The sequence below is a fragment of the Bos javanicus genome, chromosome 7 (assembly GCF_032452875.1).
Source record: "Bos javanicus breed banteng chromosome 7, ARS-OSU_banteng_1.0, whole genome shotgun sequence".
In the NCBI taxonomy this organism is placed as follows: domain Eukaryota; kingdom Metazoa; phylum Chordata; class Mammalia; order Artiodactyla; family Bovidae; genus Bos; species Bos javanicus.
The window spans coordinates 46,891,223-46,910,991 of record NC_083874.1 but is presented as its reverse complement, the minus strand read 5'-3'; the positions used below and the strand labels follow the sequence as shown (position 1 = coordinate 46,910,991).

General features: G+C 40.3%; 1 protein-coding gene across 6 annotated transcripts in view; it reads right to left on the bottom strand.

Annotated features, from left to right (window-relative positions):
• LOC133251301 (F-box/LRR-repeat protein 21) overlaps positions 1-18,890 on the bottom strand; it is a 59,258-nt gene extending 40,368 nt beyond the window's left edge. Inside the window, exons 1-5 of one of the 6 annotated variants that reach the window (XM_061423569.1) lie at positions 18,396-18,890; positions 9,531-9,897; positions 8,950-9,072; positions 4,538-4,709; positions 736-1,492 (exon numbers count right to left, since the gene is read on the bottom strand). In XM_061423569.1, coding sequence (XP_061279553.1) covers positions 1,377-1,492; positions 4,538-4,709; positions 8,950-9,072; positions 9,531-9,897; positions 18,396-18,598 — 981 coding nt within the window. In that variant the 5' untranslated portion in view covers positions 18,599-18,890 and the 3' untranslated portion in view covers positions 736-1,376. Of the gene's footprint in view, positions 1-735; positions 3,879-4,537; positions 4,710-8,949; positions 9,073-9,530; positions 9,898-17,984; positions 18,372-18,395 lie in introns of those variants that run through there. The other 5 variants (XM_061423567.1, XM_061423568.1, XM_061423572.1 and 2 more) reach the window with 5 other exon arrangements.
• Positions 18,891-19,769: the final 879 nt, after the last annotated feature.

The following is a 19,769-nucleotide window of genomic DNA, read 5'->3' as shown; positions in this document are numbered from 1 at the left end:
GATAAGACAGAATTTGCCAGTCTTTACAGCCATACATTCCCACACTCTATCTAAGTTGTCAATCTTCCAGGTAATCAATGATAGCAGTCCAAGGTACTGTGGGACACTGATTTCAGAAAGTCTACATTACAAAGAATACTAAAAAGAGAAAGAGATCTACCCCGACCTGAAGTATCTCATGCAACTGAGTCCATCAGCCTCATCGAGCCATATGCCCGTAACAGCTACTTATTTTTACACATCATTGTATATCCTTATGACTCTTTCCTGGTTATGCTGACAACGAGTATAAAAGGGAAATAAGACCATACGACTAGTCAAAGGACGAGAAATAATACGGCTCTGTAGATCTTAGTCGGTCACTAAGAAATGAGTGAGGTGAACTCCTCCTTCTGGAAACTTTCATGAATTTTTGCTTAAACTCTTTGGAATGTAGAAAACTCCAGTAGAATGACTCCACTCCTAGTGTAGCTATGCTATTGGAAATGTAGTCAACTTAACTTTTTTACTAAAGAGAAGGGGCTGCTTTGGTATACTAGCACCTGTGTACAAGAATGCTCATAATATTACTATTTGTCATAGCAAAACCCGGAACAACTCAAATGCCTGTCAATAGTCAGATGGACAAACTGTGGTTTCGGTACAGAATGGAATATTATACAGCAGTTGTAATAAATGAACCTCAGCTAAACATAACAAAATAGATGAATCATTAAAAAAGCTCAAAAGGGCATATAGCATGATACTGTTTTATAAAGTCAAAACAACTAAAGCCAAAACAGAATTTTTAGGAACACATGTATATGTGATAAAAACATATAAAAAGGAAATCGAGCAAATAATAAACACTAGTTATCTCAGGACTGGATAGGGAAGGACCACATAGAAAAATTTAAGTTACTATCAATGCTGTAGTTTTACGGTTGGGAGGTGACTTCACGGGTATTTATCATTACGAATAAGATGTTATAGAGGCAACGGGACTCGGGTGGGTATTCAGGAAGAAGACTCACTGACGGCTCTCAGATAGTTTAGTCTATAAAACACCATCAGTACTTTCTCATATCCAGTTAGATACTATTCTCTACTGTGTCATAACATCTTATACAAGGCTAGCAAATTAAGACTTTAAGTTTTGGTTAAAAAGAAGAAAACTGCAACACCGGCAGTGTCTGGTTTGATCACCTACCTTATTCATCTCCCTAGTGCCAAGTAACTTTAGGTCACTCCCAAAGATTACATTTTTCTTCAAAAGACAAAGCCTGTGCTCCCATTGAGATCACAAAAAAGGAAACAGCATACAGATTTCAAAGGCAATTTTAAAAGGAGCTCTAAAATGTTTGAACAATGACATATACATTTAGTCTTCTAAATAATCAACCTTCTGAAGTGACTGTTTTAGAAACCACACTCATTACCCAGAACAGACGGCTTCTCCAAAGAACAGCAAAAATGCTGCTTTCTGCCTCGCCTCCCACAGGCACTCTCATATCTGTTGAACATAAATGCAAACTTTAGACTAAAGGACTTCTTTGCTCAGAATCACTAGAATATAGCGCCCTCTGGTGCACTGTATCAGAAGGTTGTTTTGTTTTCTTAATTTCCTTTTCCTTTAGGTTTGAGTGTTAAAATGTTCACTCTAAAGTACCGCACAGGTTCAAACGACAGGGAGGTAACAGCACTGAGTAACTTAATTTTCTTTATTGAAGGTGATTATAACATATACTTAAAATTTTGGTGTCAGATATTAGCTTAAATGACTGTAAAATCCATCTTTATTTAGAAAATGTTTTGAGTTTTCTGAAAGAAAGTAATTTAATGAAAGAACAAGGTAAGTGGTCAATTTAAGAGGCCATAGCTGGACAGGGAGGAATCACTACATTTTTGTGACAACATTTATCACACTCAGGGCATATTAACAATAACATATGACTTTAAAATCTGCCTAGAATATGTACAAATGCGCTCTGACTAGAGGGTGCATGGCAATTTTAAGGAACTGAAAGAGGATGAGAACAGAAGGGGCAAAGGGCACCTGTGGGAGGAGACAAGGTCAAAGAAGCAGGGAGAAGCCAGAAGCCAGAACCTGTGGGGTCTTATGGGTCATTTTAAGGATACATATTCATCTTAAAGGCAATAAATCGTAGCCATTAAAGTATAATTATAAAGTATAAACAATAATTAAAGTGTTTTGGCTGTGTTAGTAATTAAACAACCACTTCTGCAAAGGATCTGGCATAGTTTCAGATACATAGTAAATATATCCAGTAAATGCTGATTCCCTCACAAACACCCTCTAAAAAATTTACTTTTTATCTCAGTAGTGTGTTTAACCAATTACACAGTATCTTTATAAAATGAATTAGCATTATTTAATGTTAATCTAATGCCCATTTTCTCCCAAGTTAATACAACAAAGTAGAATTCGAAATGCACTAGAAATTACAAGTTATTTACTGAATCATAACATGATCTTATATACTGCTAAAAAACAGAGTTCAATTAAGCCAGCCTCTGTATCTCTACTTTGAGTGTACTCTTAGTTTCTAATACTAAATATTTTGTAAAGTATATTAATACCAAGATGAAACAGAAACAATTAACAATATAAAATTGTAAGTGACATAATTTAAGGGATCCAAAATTCAATATTACAAATTTATTTAGCAAGTCAAAATATGCCTTCAAGGAAGGCTGAGGAACTTATCTACAAACTGATTATCTGGAGAAGGCACCCCACTCCAGTACTCTAGCCTGGAAAATCCCAAGGATGGAGGAGCCTGGTAGGCTGCAGTCCATGGGGTCACGAAGAGTCGGACACAACTGAGCGACTTCACTTTCACTTTTCACTTTCATGCATTGGAGAAGGAAATGGCAACCCACTCCAGTGTTCTTGCCTGGAGAATCCCAGGGACGGGGGAGCCTGGTGAGCTACCGTCAATGGGGTCGCACAGAGTAGGCCGCGACTAAAGCAACTTAGCAGCAGCAGCAGCTATCAACTATCTAACCCACCATATAGTGTCTGTGCTCTGTTTATGATTTCTGTCTTTTCAAATCTCTCATAGTTTCTCAAATGCTTCTGCTATAATCCATTAAGGTAGTTTGTAAACAATACAAGATTTCACCTAACACATTTCAGCAACGCATCTTAAAATTTACATTTGCATAGACAGAAAGAAGCTAATCTTATAGATTAAAAAAAAAAAAGTTAAGAATCTTTGGTTCAGTAGTCAATTACCAGAGAGGCATGACATCAGGAAACCATATTCTTCCCAGGTATTTGGAGACTTCAGTGTGAATTTCATCTAGGCTATAAACATCATCAGGTATCAAAACTTCCTCCATGATAGAGAGGTGGGTTAGCTTTCTCCCACACAGTCTTACAAACTCAATGAATGCACTGCAGCTAACTTCACATTCACTGAGGCCCAAGGCTGTCAAGTTTTTACAGTGTTCAGCAATACAAATAAGTTCAGTATCAATGACCTGAATACCATTAGCACATACAACTAACTCTGTTAGTCGGGGACAGTTAAGACCTAGCCGTCCTAGAATCTTTTTGCTTACTGACCGACCAAAATAAAGATGAGTAACAGGGGTTTCTTCTTTGAAGAACGTCTCCATTTCCTCTTCATATAAAAAGAAGTACATAACAACATTCACTCCAGGGGAGTGTTTAATAAGTGCATCCCAACTTTGTCCTTTAATAGAATGAAATTCAATTTGTCCAGCATTTTCACTCACAACATCTATTCGAAGATGCTCAAGGTTAACATGAGTCTCGTTTGAAAGCGCCAGGAGAAGTTCGTCACTTAGCATGTAATAATTCAATGCCAGTTCTCTAAGACCTTGACAATGGTCAGCTACACAAAGGATTCCTGCAGGAAATGGGGAAAAATCTTTAAACACAAAAGAGTATGGATACTAACACAACATTTTGTGAATTTAAATTTGTATCAGTTATTCATTATTTCCTAGAATAGACATCTAATGATTTCTGAGATGGATGCTGATATATATATATAATTTGCATGCAAATCTGTATTTGTATGTGTGTATGTGTGCATATATATATATATATATATAATATAAATAATTATGTGAATATGTGTACTTAGTCCTGTCTGACTCTTTTGAAACCCCATGGTCTGTAGACCTCCAGGCACCTCGGTCCATGGAAATTTCCAGACAAGAATTCTGGAGTGGATTGCCATTTCCTTCTCCAGAGGATCTTCCCCATTCAGGGATTGAACTTGTATCTCTTCCGTCTCCTGCATTGGCAGGCAGATTCTTTACCACTGCACCAACCGAAAAGCCCCATATATATAATTATACATACAATAAAAAACATATATATATAAGTAAGATACTCTTAGGAGAAGCAATTTAAACTATATTTAGCTTATATCAATACACTGAGTTCTTTTGAAAGAAAGATTGATGAATTATATCTCATAAGCATGTAGTGTTCAACAGGAAATTGTATTACTACTATTACTATAATAAAACATCATATGAGCTTAAAAATAAAACCTACCATTAGATGAAACATGAGGACAGCTACTCATTTTTAGGCGTCTTAGAGTACCACTATTATTGGCCACAAGAATGCTCAAAGAAGGATCATCCACTGGCGTGTCTTCAATTTTGATTGATGACAATGATTTTGAGTTAACAAAAAGAACTGTAAGTGCTGACACAAAATGAGACTAGCATGGCAATAAGAAAAAATTATAAAAACATTATTTTAAAATCTACAGCTGCAATAATTTCATCAAAACTATTTATTAATATATCAACATATGCTTATAATAGCATAATAAAAGTGATCAACATATTACTGCTTTTCATAGTGCCATTAGCCAGGAGAAATAGTAAAGTACAGTTTTATTACTTTTATCATTGCTAAATGGAATAGTGAGAGAGGAAGAAGTCTCAAAGATTTCATAAACACATCTTCCAATTATTTTCAATCTTAAGGATTTACTTTTCAACATTAAAAGGATATAATCTTATGTATTTCCTAGAATAGAGGTTGGCAAGTTATGGTCCACGGGCCAAGTCCAGTCCACTTTATCGTACGGCTCATGAGTTAAGTATGACAAGTGTTAGTCACTCATTCATGTCTGACTCTTTGCGATCCCATGGACTATAGCCCACAAGGTTCCTCTGATCATGGAATTCTCCAGGCGAGAATACTGGAGTGGGTCGCCATTCCCTTCTCCAGGGGATCTTCTGGACCCAGGGATCACACCCAGGTCTCCCGCATTGCAGGTAGATTCTTTATCATCTAAGCCACTGCATGGTTTTTATATTTTCAAATAATTCAAAGAAAATTTTTAAAGAGGAGTACTTTGTGATATGTAAAACTTAAGTGAAGCTCTTTCAGTGTCCCTAATTAAAGTCTGACCATAGAAGAGCACTGTGGGACTCATTTATGTACTGCTCTTCTTTCACACTACAGTGCGAGAAGTGAGCAGAGCGATAGGCCCCACAAAGCCTGAAATTTACTATCTGGACTGAGTCAACACCCTAGTCTAGGATAAATAAATTCTTATCTGTTTTATTCATTCGTGTATTTCTAGCACCTAAAATAGTATCTGGTACATAGTAAAAGTCAATATTTACTGTTGATGAATCAATGATGTCATATTCTTCAGAGACTTTTTTTTCTAGCAAATTATCTAAACAAAGATACATTTTGAAAACTTTCTGTCTTGAAGACTGACAAAAAAAAGTTTAGTTACAGTTTGACTTCATAATGGGTGGCGTTTCAGAACTTTTCAGGTCATTTTTTGACACAGAAAGTCTAGAAAACAAATCTATGCACATTTTTTCCTTTTCATAATCAACTTGGATTCTATCAAAGGCTCTACTGTCCCTAACAGAATGACCAAATTGGTTATACATCATAATTCCTTTAGAAGAAATCAATGGTTTATACAAGTGTAAACTGAGTTACACACATTCTCAAATGGTGGACAGCCGAACCTCTTTACTAAACTTTGCTGTTGTTGTCCAGTCGTGCACGACTCTTTGTGACCCCATGGACTGCAGCACACCAGGCCTCCCTGTCCTTCACCATCTCCCAGAGTTTGCCCAAGTTTGTGTCCACTGCATCAGTGATGCCATTCAGCCATCTCATTCTCTTTCCTCTTCTCCTTCTACCCTTAATCTTTCCCAGCATCAGGGACTTCAATGAGTCAGATGTTCACATCAACTCAGTTCAGTCGCTCAGTCATGTCCACCTCTAACCAGATGGTCTGGTACTCCTATCTCTTTTAAGAGCTTTCCACAATTTATTATGATCCACACAGTCAAAGGCTTTGGAGCAGTCCATGAAACAGAGGTAGATGTTTTCCTGGAATTCCCTGGCTTTCTCTATGATCCACTGAATGTTGGCAATTTGACCTCTGGTTCCTCTTCCTTTTCTAAAACCAGCTTGGACATCTGGAAGTTCTTGGTTCTCAAAATGCTGAAGCCTAGCTTGCAGGATTTTAGCATGACCTTACTAGCACGGGAGATGAGTGCAATTATCTGATGTTCAGCACATTCTTTAGTACTACCCTTCTTGGGAATTGGGATGAGGATTGATCTTTTCCAGTCCTGTGGCCACTGCTAGGTCTTCCAGATTTGCTGACATATTGAATGCAACACTTTGATGGCATCGTCCTTCAGGGTTTTGAATAGTTCTACTAAACTTTATGGTGCCAAAAATTATGAGAGGAAAAGAAACAGTTCACTCTTTTTCCTTAAGAAACGTAAGGTTTATTTCACTTTTAATCAACTTCCATAGGACTCTTTCAGTCCTGAAGGACACACTTAAGCATTAGAGTACATATTTCATTACAGTAACAATGTACTATTGCTTTTTTTTAAAAAGAGGACCATTTTCAAAGTCTTTATTGAATTTATTACAATACTGCTTCTGTTTTTATGTTTTCGGTTTTTTGGCCACAAGGCATATGGGATCTTAGCCCCTCAATCAGGGATTGAATCACATCCCCTGCACTGGAAGGAAAGTCTTAACCACTGAACTGCCATGGAAGTCTCTAGGTCAGTACTTCTCAGGCAGATCAACATTCTGTATCCATACATCACTTTCCCTCAGTCTGCAAATCAAAGAACTGAGGCACAGAGACATCCACAACTTTGCCAGAAGCCACAGAGCTCATTTTGTGTGGAGGCGCGGCTTAGAATGAAGCCTCTGGTAACTGCCTCAGCTAACCCAGAAGCTGGCCCTGGAAGCTGATGTGCAGCAGAGAGACAGCCCAGAATCTAAGAATTTCAGGCTAATCTGTTTCCCTATCTCATAAACAAAAATAACTATTTAGAAGTAGTAAGTTTTCATCTGATTAGTTGAATCCCCAAGTGACCCATTTTCTTTCAGCATACCTCTTAAAAAGATTAACAGGCTAGCAGAAATGCATTCTAAAAGAGAGCCATGACCCAGTTAATGAGAACGGAGATGCTGCTATTCCTCCATCCACTTCTACAGGAAGGCTTCCATTAGTCAGTTTCACTGATGACCAGAGTTCAGTGCTTATTACATATGAGGCACCATTCTAATTCTGGGTTTATTATGGTAAGTAAGCAAAAGAGAATCCCCACCCTCAAGGAGCTGATGTCTTCTGTTTCAGGAGGAGAAGAGTAAACATTAAATAAATAAGGTGATTTCAAGTTCTGATGAAAGATGTAAAGAAAATAAAACACTGCAGAGAGTAACTAGAGGAGGGGATGTTGTTTCAGCAAAATGGGTCAAGGAGGGCCTCTCTGAGGACACGGCATTCAAGTCAAAGCCGAATGAAGAGATGGCAGTCATTAATTTCTGTGGCAGAGACTGCTGGTGGCTTCATAAGAACCATCATCCTTTCTTCTTTGGTAATCTGGTTCTAATTTTTAGCTGGGCATATTGCCACCCAGCTAAAAGACTTTCCTTGCTTCCCAGAGATGTGCTGTGGCCACAGAGCTAAGCTGCCCAGTAAGAAGCCCTGTGTGGTACTTATGGCTATTCTTGTACACCTTGAAAGGGAGAGGGCACACTCTTCCCCCCCATTTATTCCCTCCAGCAGTCTAGAACAAGGACATGATGGCTGGAGCACAGAAAGCCATCTTGGGAAATGAAAATGAAGACAACACCGTGGAGAGAAAGGAAGCGCCTAGGCGGAATGTGGGTTCCACAGTCCTAGTGGACAGCAGTCCACAGCTCCGGACTGCGGCGCCTATGGATTTCTTTAGTGTAAGAGAAATAAACCTCAGCCATGTTTTCAAGCCACTGTTACTTTGGAATTTCTACTGCAAGGATGCCAACATTATCCTAACCAGTATAGTACATTTAGTTAAAGATTACACTGTTCCACCTCCAATGGAGCAACAACTGAATTCAGGAAAGATACCAACTATTGGCCCTACACACTCTACACTCAATGTAACTATGTAAACTGGCACTTGGAAATTCTAAATACAACACCTAGATTTTATATTAATGCCATCTGCTGTGACACAATTATTAAAATTACAAAACAGATCTAAAGAATGAAACCATGCATTAGATATCTCATCAAAAATATCTAATGTGTATCTAAGTGCTAGTCAACAAAAACCTGCTTTAAGTAATTATTTGAATGCAAGTAAGGTTGTGATCTATTTTTAGAAAAAGAATTATGTTTGACTGAATGCATGCTCAGTTGCTTCGTCGTGTCTGATTCTGCAGCTCCAGGGACTGTAGCCCTCCAGGCTCTTCTGTCCATGGAATTTTTCAGGCAAGAATACTGGAGTGGGTTGCCATTTCTTTTTCCAGGGAATCTTCCCAACCCAGGGATCAAACTTGCATCTCCTGCACTGGCAGGGAAGTTCTTTACCACTAGCACCACCTGGGAAGCCCTGTGTGTGTCTAGTTCAATAATATTTAAGAATTGTAGTCAATCTCACAAAAAAAATCATCTTTACCTTGGACATATTCAGAAAACTTGGCTTGGCCGTTGAAATCAAGCCCAAAGTCTGGATAGAACAATTTACCAGCTGCGAAAGTATACCACAGGCAGCTTCTGCTGACTCAGTACTACTATCAACCTACAGAGACAATTAAAAATCTTAATTTCATGAATGTAACATTAGAAGGTTACTGGCAATATAATTATTTAACAGAATTCAATACTCAACTACAAAACTGTACTTATCCCTTCAAACTATAAATGAGTATTTTTTCTCTAATATACACTATATTCGACAAAAAAGGAAAAGCAGAGATGATGACAAATGAACTTTCTAAGCACTTTATACTTTCGAATCTTGTAAGATTACCTGAATTTTATTAAAATTATTAATGGCATCTACATGAAGGAAGCTGAAGTTTATTCAATTGTAGCTCAAGTACTACAACTAAATCTATGCAAGTAACAACAAAGAAACAGGAAATAGATTGGGATAAGAATTCTGAAATATTCATTGACTGTTTCAGTATAATGATCTAACACAAATACTAAACAAAATTTAAGTCATCGCTTTTATGTACTGCTTATTTTTCTTACCTTAAAGCTGACATACTGGAGATGGGCAGCATGCTTTTTAATGATCTGCTGAATGAGATCAGGATGAGTGGAGTTAAAATATGAAGTAGCTGACTGGTTCAGCTCAAATTCAAACTTTCTCCAAAGGTCAGGTATGTGGAAAACTTCATTCCATCTCCTACAGACAGAAGATGCCCGGGCTCGATCTATTAAAGGAAGATACTGAAAAATGCGTAACACTACGTGGTGAGGCAAATTCCCCCAATCCAGAAGAGCAGCACGCATGTGAGTCTGGCTGAGAGAAGAATGGCACCCAAGTTTTGGCTGTTTCACTGCAGGTGAAGACTGGAGAACTTTATTCATGAAAGATAAACGGTTCCTCTTCATTCTGTAAACAGTAAACAATGGTAAGTGATCATTTTCCCCACATTCCCATCCTATACTTTGCTTTAATTGTATGGAATAACAACATCAGAAAATGAGAAACAGTTTAAGACAATTTTCACAGGAATCTTTCACTTTCATGCACTGATAGGCACTACTTAGCACTAGACATACAGAGATAAACAGGAGGGAAAAGTCAAAGCGTTAGTCGCTCAGTCATGTTCGACTTGCGGCGACACCATGGACTGTAGCCCACCAGGCTCTTCTTTTCCATGGGATTCCCCAGGCAAGAATACTAGATTGGATAGCCATTCCCCTCTTCAGATAATCTTCCTAACCCACGTTTCCCACACTGCCAGCAGATTCTTTACCATCTGAGCCACCAGAGAAGCCCCAAATAGGAGGGAACTTGTTCTCAAAGAGCTATGGTGAAACAGCAAAATACAGTGATGAATGCCATCACTGAAACTGGGACCAGCTGGTGGAAGTTTAAGGGAATGGCATGTTCTTGAGTTTGTATGTGGGAGGGGGTAGTCGGGGTAAGTTTCCAGGAAGAAAGGTCCAAGGAAGCAGAGCATGTGCCAGGTTTATTCCTAGTCAATTACTGTATTCTCACTAACACAGTGTAATTGTGCTGAGAACTCCAAGCAGGGTGGGGTTGTGGGGATCGTTGGGAGCTAGAAAACATAACTAAAAGCATGGATCTGGGTAAGTCCCAACTCTGTTATTTACCAACCATGTGATTCTGTCTGAGCAAATTAATATAAGCCTCAGCTTCCTCCCCTGAAAAGCAGGGAGAAATGCATTACGTCTCATAAGGTTGTTGAGAGGATTAAAGTAACTCAAGTGCCAGCCCATAGTAAGTGCTCAATAAATGTCGCCTTTGTTGTTAAATCATCTAATGCATTTTCCTGAACAAATTTCATTATGTTGCTTAAGCTGGAGCACAGTTCCAACGAAAAGCCAAATGGCCTGTGACAGTTTTCAGATGACACCCAGGACATGGGAGATCTAGAGAAGCGGGATATGGCAGGGACTGAAGCCACAGCAGCATAGTGGGATCTCACTAGCTGATGTAAACATAGCAAAGGAATGAGCATTCTTTCCCAACAGAAAGAAAGGATGACTCCTATTAGCTGGAGACAAAACTAAGTGCAGACAAAATTCAGGTATAGATATAGCCAAGTATATAGGGTTATCTTGTACATATATTTTACATAAGAATTCAAAGTATTTTAAGTATACAATTTAAAATAGTAATAAGGGTAGTTCTGAATTTTATTTAACTTTGGTTGACTCTTTAACCCTCTTCTCATCCCTGGATGCTAGGTATGTGTATGTGGAAGATTTGGTATCATAACTGAAACATACCTTCAAATCTAATGAAATATTTATTTAATATGTAAATATCCCTGTCTCACGAGTCACTGTCTGATGGGAAACATTTCTTAACCACAACATAGAGATGGATCCCAGAAATAGGAATGACCCATAAAATCACTGAGCAAAATGAAAGGCCATCTTTAGGGTTTGGGAAAGGGAAGGAGGGGTAGGAAAAAACTGTATCTCGAGCACTAGGCAGAAGAGCCAGTGCACATCTTAATCTGACTAAACCAGTTTACGTACGTAACTGAGCAATACCATGTAGAATATGCGCAGCTGCTGACATCAATAATTCAAAGCATGTACTATTTTAAAGGGTTAATTCCCTAAAACGAAATACAACGGTCCAAGGAAAGCACAGGAATGGACGTCAGATACTCACCTCTGAAGCTGAGCACATTTACTGACATTTTGCTTGTAACTGTTTTATTAGGAAGCCTACAGAATGGAAAGCTAAAATTTTACTAAGGAATTACCAAAAAGTTATTGCTAACATAATCCCTCATTAAAAAAGCAGTGAAGCCAAAAATAAAACAAAGACTTCATCCAAATGTCCAGTTAGAAAACCACCTTGTGATTCTAAATAAAGGAACTGTGCTATATATTAAAACCGCATGTAACAGGGATTAAATGTTAAACCTGTGTATCTGTTAAAAAAAATTAAGTTCCCAATTCACTGACAGAGTCACCAAAAATAACTAAACGATAGTATGTACCAATAATTCTATCAAAAAATAACATCTTAGTTTTCTTTTTCCTCATGTACATCAACTTTCAGAATAGAAAACCCATCCACAAACCATACATTTTATATGAAATAATTTTTTAGCAATGAACATCTGGAACATATGATCAAGTGCAAGACAAAGGGATCTTTATTAGCTTGAAAACCTAGATATATAAATTCCAGCCTAAGCATATACAATCGTTTTTCAAAACCGATCATTTCTTTTTCAAACTACCAACTTTCTTACCTAAAGAAGGCTCCCAAGTTACAGTTCACGGTGAATGAATGAAATGAAGTAACTGCTGCCATAGGGTACTCACCAATATCCATTTGATTTCACTTCCTAGCTTGGCAAAACACCACAAAAACACATTCATCAGAATATATAAGTAAAAATTCAGCAATTTTTATACTTAGGGCATTTATATATCATTGTATATGCTGAAAGTTATTATCAGAAAATTACTGATTCCCAAACTATTTTCCACTCAGAAGAAAAGCTGCCCATTAAAGCAAAAACAAGAACAAAATACCACTAGCCTCATCAATAGAAATAGAGCAACACTCACCAGGAATTACACATGAAGCTCTACTCAAATAGAAGACTGTGGATCAAACAGTCAAATGAGGGCTCTAAAAATTCACATTTTAATAAAAACATATAGGGAGTTACTACAGAACAATTAGGGTAGCCCTGATTACATTTGTTAATAGGCTATGTAAATCTTTCAGTTCCAGTTTTTAGAAGCACATGCCACCACTACTTTTCATACTGTTCATGGGGTTCTCAAGGTAAGAATACTGAAGTGGTTTGCCATTCCCTTCTCCAGCGGACCACGTTTTGTCAGAACTCTCCACCATGACCCGTCTGTCTTGGGTGGCCCTACACGGCATGGCTCATAGTTTGAGTTAGACAAGGTTGTGGTCCATGTGATCAGATTGGTTAGTTTTTTGTGATTGTGGTTTTCATTCTGTCTGCCCTCTGAAGAAGAAGGATAAGAGGCTTATGGAAGCGTCCTGATGGGAGAGACTGACTGAGGGGGAAACTGGGTCTTGATCTGATGGGCAGGGCCATGCTCAGTAAATCTTTAATTCAATTTTCTGTTGATGGGGAGGGCTGTGTTCCCTCCCTGTGGTTTGACCTAAGGCCAAACTATGGAGAAGGTAATGAAGATAATGGCAACTTCCTTCAAAAGGTCCCATGCAGGCACTGCTGCACTCAGTGCCCCCAACCCTGCAGCAGGCCACTGCCGACCCACGCCTCCACCGAGACTCCTGGACACTCACGGGCAAGGCTGAGTCAGTCTCTCGTGGGGTCCCTGCTGCTCTTTCCTGGGTCCTGGTACACACAAGGTTTTGTTTGTGCCCTCCAAGAGTCTGTTTCCTCAGTCTTGTGTAAGTTCTGGGGGCTCTATGGTGGGGTTAATGGTGACCTCTTCCAAGAGGTCACATGCCATACCCAGGTCTACTGCACCCAGAGCCCCTGCAGCAGTCCACTGCTGACCCATACCTCCACAGGAGACACTCAAACACAGTTCTGGCTCAGTCTCTGCAGGGTCTTTGGGTCCTGGTGCGCACAAGGTTTGTTTGAGCCCCCCAAGAGTCTCTGGCAGGTATGAGGTTTGATTCTAAACACGATTTTGCCTCTCCTACCATCTTGCTGGGGATTCTCCTTTGCCCTTGCATGTGGGGTATCTTTTTTTTGGTGGGATCCAACATTCTCCTGTTGACAGTTGTCCAGTAGCAAGTTGTAATTTTGGAGTTCTCACAGGAGAAGATGAGCACACATCCCTCTACTCCACCATCCTGGAGAAAATCTTGGCTTGAAATTCAACAATCAGAAAACTAAGATCATGGCATCTGGTTCCATCACTTCATGGCAGATAGATGGGGAAACAAAGGACACAGTGACAGACTTTATTTTCTGGGGCTCCAAAATCACTGAAGACAGTGACTGCAGCCATGAAATTAGAAGACGCTTACTCCTTGGAAGGAAAGTTATAACCAACCTAGACAGCATATTAAAAAGCAGAGACACTACTTTGCCAACAAAGGTCCATCTAATCAAGGCTATGGTTTTTCCAGTAGTCTTGTATGGATGTGAGAATTGGACTATAAAGAAAGCTGAGCTCCAAAGAACTGATGTTTTTGAATTGTGGTGTTGGAGAAGACTCTTGAGAGACCCCTAGACTGCAAGGAGATCCAACCAGTCCATCCTAAAGAAAATCAGTCCTGAATATTCATTGGAAGGACTGATGCTGAAGCTCCAATATTATGGCCACCTGATGTGAAGAACTGACTCATTAGAAAAGACCCTGATACTGGGAAAGATTGAAGGCAGGAGGAGAAGGGGACAACAGAGGATAAGATGGTTGGATGGCATCACTGACTTGAAGGACATGAGTTTGAGAAAGCTCCAGGAGTCGGTGATGGACAGGGAAGCCTGGTGTGCTGCAGTCCATGGGGTCGCAAAGAGTTGGACACGACTGAGCGAATGAACTGAATTGAACACCTCTACAGTTATAATAATTAAGTAAGCAGACAGAACTTTTATTATTTATCATTCCCATATGAATGTAGTCTGACTGCTGCTGCTGCTGCCAAGTCGCTTCAGTCGTGTCCGACTCTGTGCGACCCCATAAATGGAAGCCCATCAGGCTCCCCCGTCCCTGGGATTCTCCAGGCAAGAACACTGGAGTGGGTTGCCATTTCCTTCTCCAATGCATGAAAGTGAAAAGTGAAAGGGAAGTCGCTCAGTCATGTCCGACTCTTAGCGACCCCATGGACTACAGCCTACCAGGCTCCTCCATCCATGGGATTTTCCAGGCAAGAGTACTGGAGTGGGGTGCCATTGTCTGCTGTTACCATAAGCTTCTGTGGTTTTTAAATTTTTCACCTGTATTGACAGACATAATTGATTTGTTCATGATTTATTAGTATTCTCTTTGAAGTTTGATCAATTTCTGTGACTTATCAGAGTTAGGAGCAGTCTATGGATACAGAAGAAAATAAAAACAGGTCTACACCAGGCATGGCAAATAGATGGGGAAGCAATGGAAACAGTGACAGAACTTTATTTTCTTGGGCTCCAAGATCACTGTGGACGGCGACTGCAGCCAGGAAATTAAAAGAAGCTTGCTCCTTGAAAGAAAAGCAATGACAAACTTAACAGCGTATTAAAAAGCAGAGACATTACTTTGCCTACAAAGGTCCATATAGTCAAAGCTATGGTTTTTCCAGTAGTCATGTATGGATGTGAGAGCTGGACAATAAAAAAGGCTGAGCCCTAAAGAATTGATGCCTTCAAACTGTGGTGCTGGAGAAGACTCTTGAGAGTCCCTTGGACTGCAAGGAGATCAAACCAGTCAATCCTAAAGGAAATCAACCTTGAATATTCATTGGAAGGACTGATGCTGAAGTTGAAGCTCCAACCCTTTGGTCATCTGATAGGAAGAGTCAACTCCCTGGAAAAGACCCTGATGCTGGCAAAGATTAAAGACAGGAGGAGAAAGGGATGGCAGAGGATGAGATGGCTGGATAGCATCACTGACTCAATGGACATGAGCTTGAGCAAACTCTGGCAGACAGTGAAGGACAGAGAAGCCTGGGGTGCTGCAGTCCACGGGGTTGTAAAGAGTCAGACACGATTGAACAACTACAACAATACCAGAATAAAACTCATTGTCTGGGCATCATGAATAAGTGTCATAAAGTAAAATTAAATAAATTCACTCTGCTCCTTTTTGTAAGCCTAACTCAGTTACACACAGCAGGTGGAGGAGACAACTTATTAATAATCCACTAAAACCTTATCTTCAATCTCTAATGCCCACCATCAGCCAGCTCTCTTCTCTCTGAATCCTACTCCTAAAATAGAGCTCTGGAAGACAGACAGGGAGAATGAATTAGAGCCCAATATCCACAATTTGATTTCCAGACTGCCAAGTGTTGCTCTACTATCATACAAACCCTATCTTCCAGATAATGGCAAGGTCAGCTCTCTCTCCTTTATATTCTACTCCAGAAGTAAGCAGATGGGAGCCACCAGGGACACTTTCAGAGGAATACCACAAAAGAAGAGAGAGGTAAGTCAAGTGACTTATACTTTCCCAACCAAATGACACATAGTTTTATTTACCACAGAAACTTTTCTACTGAGCTATCAATATGGCTAATTCCATGTATGCAGGTCATGCTTTATGCTAGAAAACACTGAAGAGATCTGGAAAGGATATATAAATAGGGAGTCTCTACCTAAGACCCAGAAGTAGGCGTTGTGAAGGTACCTAACTCAGATCGGCTCACTGGAGTTTTTAAACTCAGATGAATTACTTTCCTGGTGGCTAAAGGGAGTTGACTGTTGTTTTAAGAGTCACCAAATAGTGAGGACTGGTGGAAGACAAAACCAGAATTTAGGACCCCATCAGGTGGTAAGCCACAATTGAAACATGTAGAAATGAGCAAACTTGACAGTGATCACAAGCACAAAACAGGTTTATCAGCACTTGGGGAAAAAACGTAATGATGATTCAAAGTCCACTTGGTGGCTTCACTAACCACCCTAACCCAATTTCCCTTTTTTAAATATGTTACTTAATTTGGCAGATGGGTGACCCTGTGAATCAGAGCCTCTAAAAGTATCTAAGAACTCTCCCACAGTATTCTTGAGGGAAAGATAATCAAAGACAGGTTACTGAACATTAAAAGCCCGCCTGGAAGCAGAAATGAAAGCAGCTATCTTCTGCACCATCACCAGGTTCTTCCAGATTGATGAAATGAATACACAGAAGGCACTTCTAAAGACGTCAAGTTTTTATGAGTCACAACAGTAGAAATATTGTGTAAATACTACAGATAAAGAATAAAGATTTAAAACTATCTAAAAAAATGAGACATATTTGTTGGAAGCAACAAGATGAAAATGAACAAAAACAATGAGCAAATGTCCTTAAGCAACTCTTCTAAAGTGGCACACTGAGAAATTAGATTGCTCCCCCCATATGCAGGGGACCTCTGTTAGGAGTCTGAAATCCTAGTAGTCATCAGTGCAATGGCCAGAGAGGTGTAGCCTGGACAGGGGAGCGGAAGATTTATTTCAAAATATAGTTTTGAAACTTGACTGCTTGACAGAATACTAATAGAAGAGTCAATTGTGCCAAAGGGCAAAGTCTTCCCACTGAACATAGCCCAGAGGACAAAATATAATTTTTTAAGAATGTTTTCAAAAATATTTATGTTCTTTGCAACCCACATGACCTCTGGGTTCCATTCTAAATCTAAAATCTACAATTTTTTAAAATATGAAAGTCAAACTACAGTATCATCAAAGTTCCAACAGGACATAAATAACTGGGATGTATTTATGTCAAACAAATCTTTCTTAAAGCAGTGATTGCCAACTTTCTACTGTTGTGACTCTTAAAAACTTGAACTGGGCAATGTGTTTAAATCCTTGAAACTGGGGTGGGGGAGAGTCTCAGCTGTTCCCCTCTCTTAACCCTCTCCACCTCTCCTCCATCTCCGAAGGGAAAAGGGAATGAGGACTGCAAGCCAGGCTCTCTTACAGGGAAGGCTTCTGAAATGGGGAGAGTCTCTTCTCAGTGTTGGTTACACCAAGGGATCTTAACAATTAATACAAAGGTTTCAAGAAGGCACTTTGCAACATTTTTCTGAGCAAATAATCAGTTTTTCCACTTCATATTTTGGGGGAAATTTCTGGGCACAGGTAACTAAAGACAAAACCAATAACACCTAAAAGGGCAGAGATTCTTCCAAATTACAGGGAAGGCTTGTGTCTACTTTTCTCCAGGACATGCCTTTGTAAACATAAACTCTTAACAGGCTCCTCCTGTTAAGGGAAAACACTTCAAGTCGTCGTGCAAAAGAGACCGCGTCATCAGTAATCATACAGGTAATGAAAACATCAACTAATACGCGCTTAAGAGAGAGGTTAAGACGAACATAATCCGTTCAGAGCTTACCCTCCAAAGATGAACAAAATGACTAAATTCGGGAAACCTGGGTCCTGGGCTGGGCCCTGCAGAAAAACCACCATAGGAAGAAACGAACAACCCGAGGCTGTAAAACCTCAGACAGAAGACCCCACCTCGAGGAAAAGCAAATGCGGGGGTGGGGGTTGGCCACGGCAGCCTGGCCTGGGGTCGGGAGGAGTCTCTAGCCGGGGGTGCCCCCTCCCGCTCCCCGTTTCGGGGAGCCCAGTGCCCGGGCTGAGGACGCCAGGTCGCGCCTCCCCGTTCCGGGAGAAAGCGCGCTAGCCGGGTCCTCAAACAACCCTCCCCGGGCAGGACCCGCGCTCCTGCCCGCGGCTTCCTCAAAGCTAGTGGAGGCGCAGCCCCCCGCAGACCTCCGCTCTCCCCAGAAGGAAAGGATACCTGGAGACACACAACCGCGTGTCTTTCCGCGCGCCCGGGCTTTCGCCGGCCGGGCTGCGGCGGCAGCCCAATTCCCCCCAGTCCGAGCTCTGGGCAGCTGCCCTGGAACCGGATACGCTGGGCCCGGGACGAAGACCCCAGAGCTCGCGGGCGTCCCCCAGGCCCTCCCCCGGCCCCGCCCCCGGGCGGCCACGCATGCGCATAGCTCCAACTGTCTCAGGGGACCTGTGCGTGCCGGCTCCCACCCGCTCAGGGGCATCTCCTTAAGTGGTGACTGGGAGGGTTTTCTGCCTGCTGGCCTTCAGCTAAATTGATGTGACACCTGCGCGTTGAAATCTTAACGACCAGCCCATCCGAATGGGAGTGAATTCACAGTTCCAGGGTCTAGAACGTAACTTCCCTGGAAAGTGCACCCTTTATTAATACACAGATACATGAAACTTAAAATACTGAGAGTGTTAACACTTCAGTGTCAAATATGTGTATATCAACTCCCCGTCCTGTGCCACATCTCACTCCCTGAGGATAACACTGTTCTTGTGTAAATTACTAGACCTTCCGTACATACACAGAAGTATCCAATGAGAAGCAAGAATTTTATTACTCTCATTTGCTAAGTTTGAAAAAAAACTCTGGGATCAAATTATATATAATGTTCTGGAACTTCTTTTGCCTACTACACCACGGACATATTTCTCTATAAACTTCTCTATCAACACAAATCCCCCTCATACCTTTTTTTTTTTTTTTGCAAACAACTCTCTTAAGGTATAATTGACAAAATAAACTGCAGATACTTAAAACATACAATTCGATAAGTCTGAACATACACATTTCTTCCAAAAGTTTCCTTATGCCTGTCTATAATCCCTCCTCCAACACTTTCCCCATCTGCTTTCTGACACTACAGATTAGTTCACATTTTCTAGAATTTTACATAAATTGAATCATAGAGTATGTACTCTTTTTATCTGGTTATTTGCACTCAGCATAATTATTTTGAGTATCATAGTGTTAGTTGCTCGGTCTTGTCTGACTCTTTGTTACCCTATGGACTGTAGTCCACCAGGCTCCCCTGTCCGTGCAATTCTCCAGGCAAGAATACTTGAGTGGGTAACCATTCCTTTCTCTAGGGGATCTTCCCTGACCAGGGATTGAACCCAGGTCTTCTGTACTGCAGGTGGATTCTTTACCATCTTAACCACCAGGGAAACCACCAGGGAAATGAGTATCATAGCTCATTTGTTTTTACTGCTGAGTAGTATTCCATTTTACAGATATAACACAGTTTATATATACATTCACCTGAAGATGGACATTTGGCTATTACAAATAAAGCTGCTATGAACATTACTGTACACATCTTTGGACATG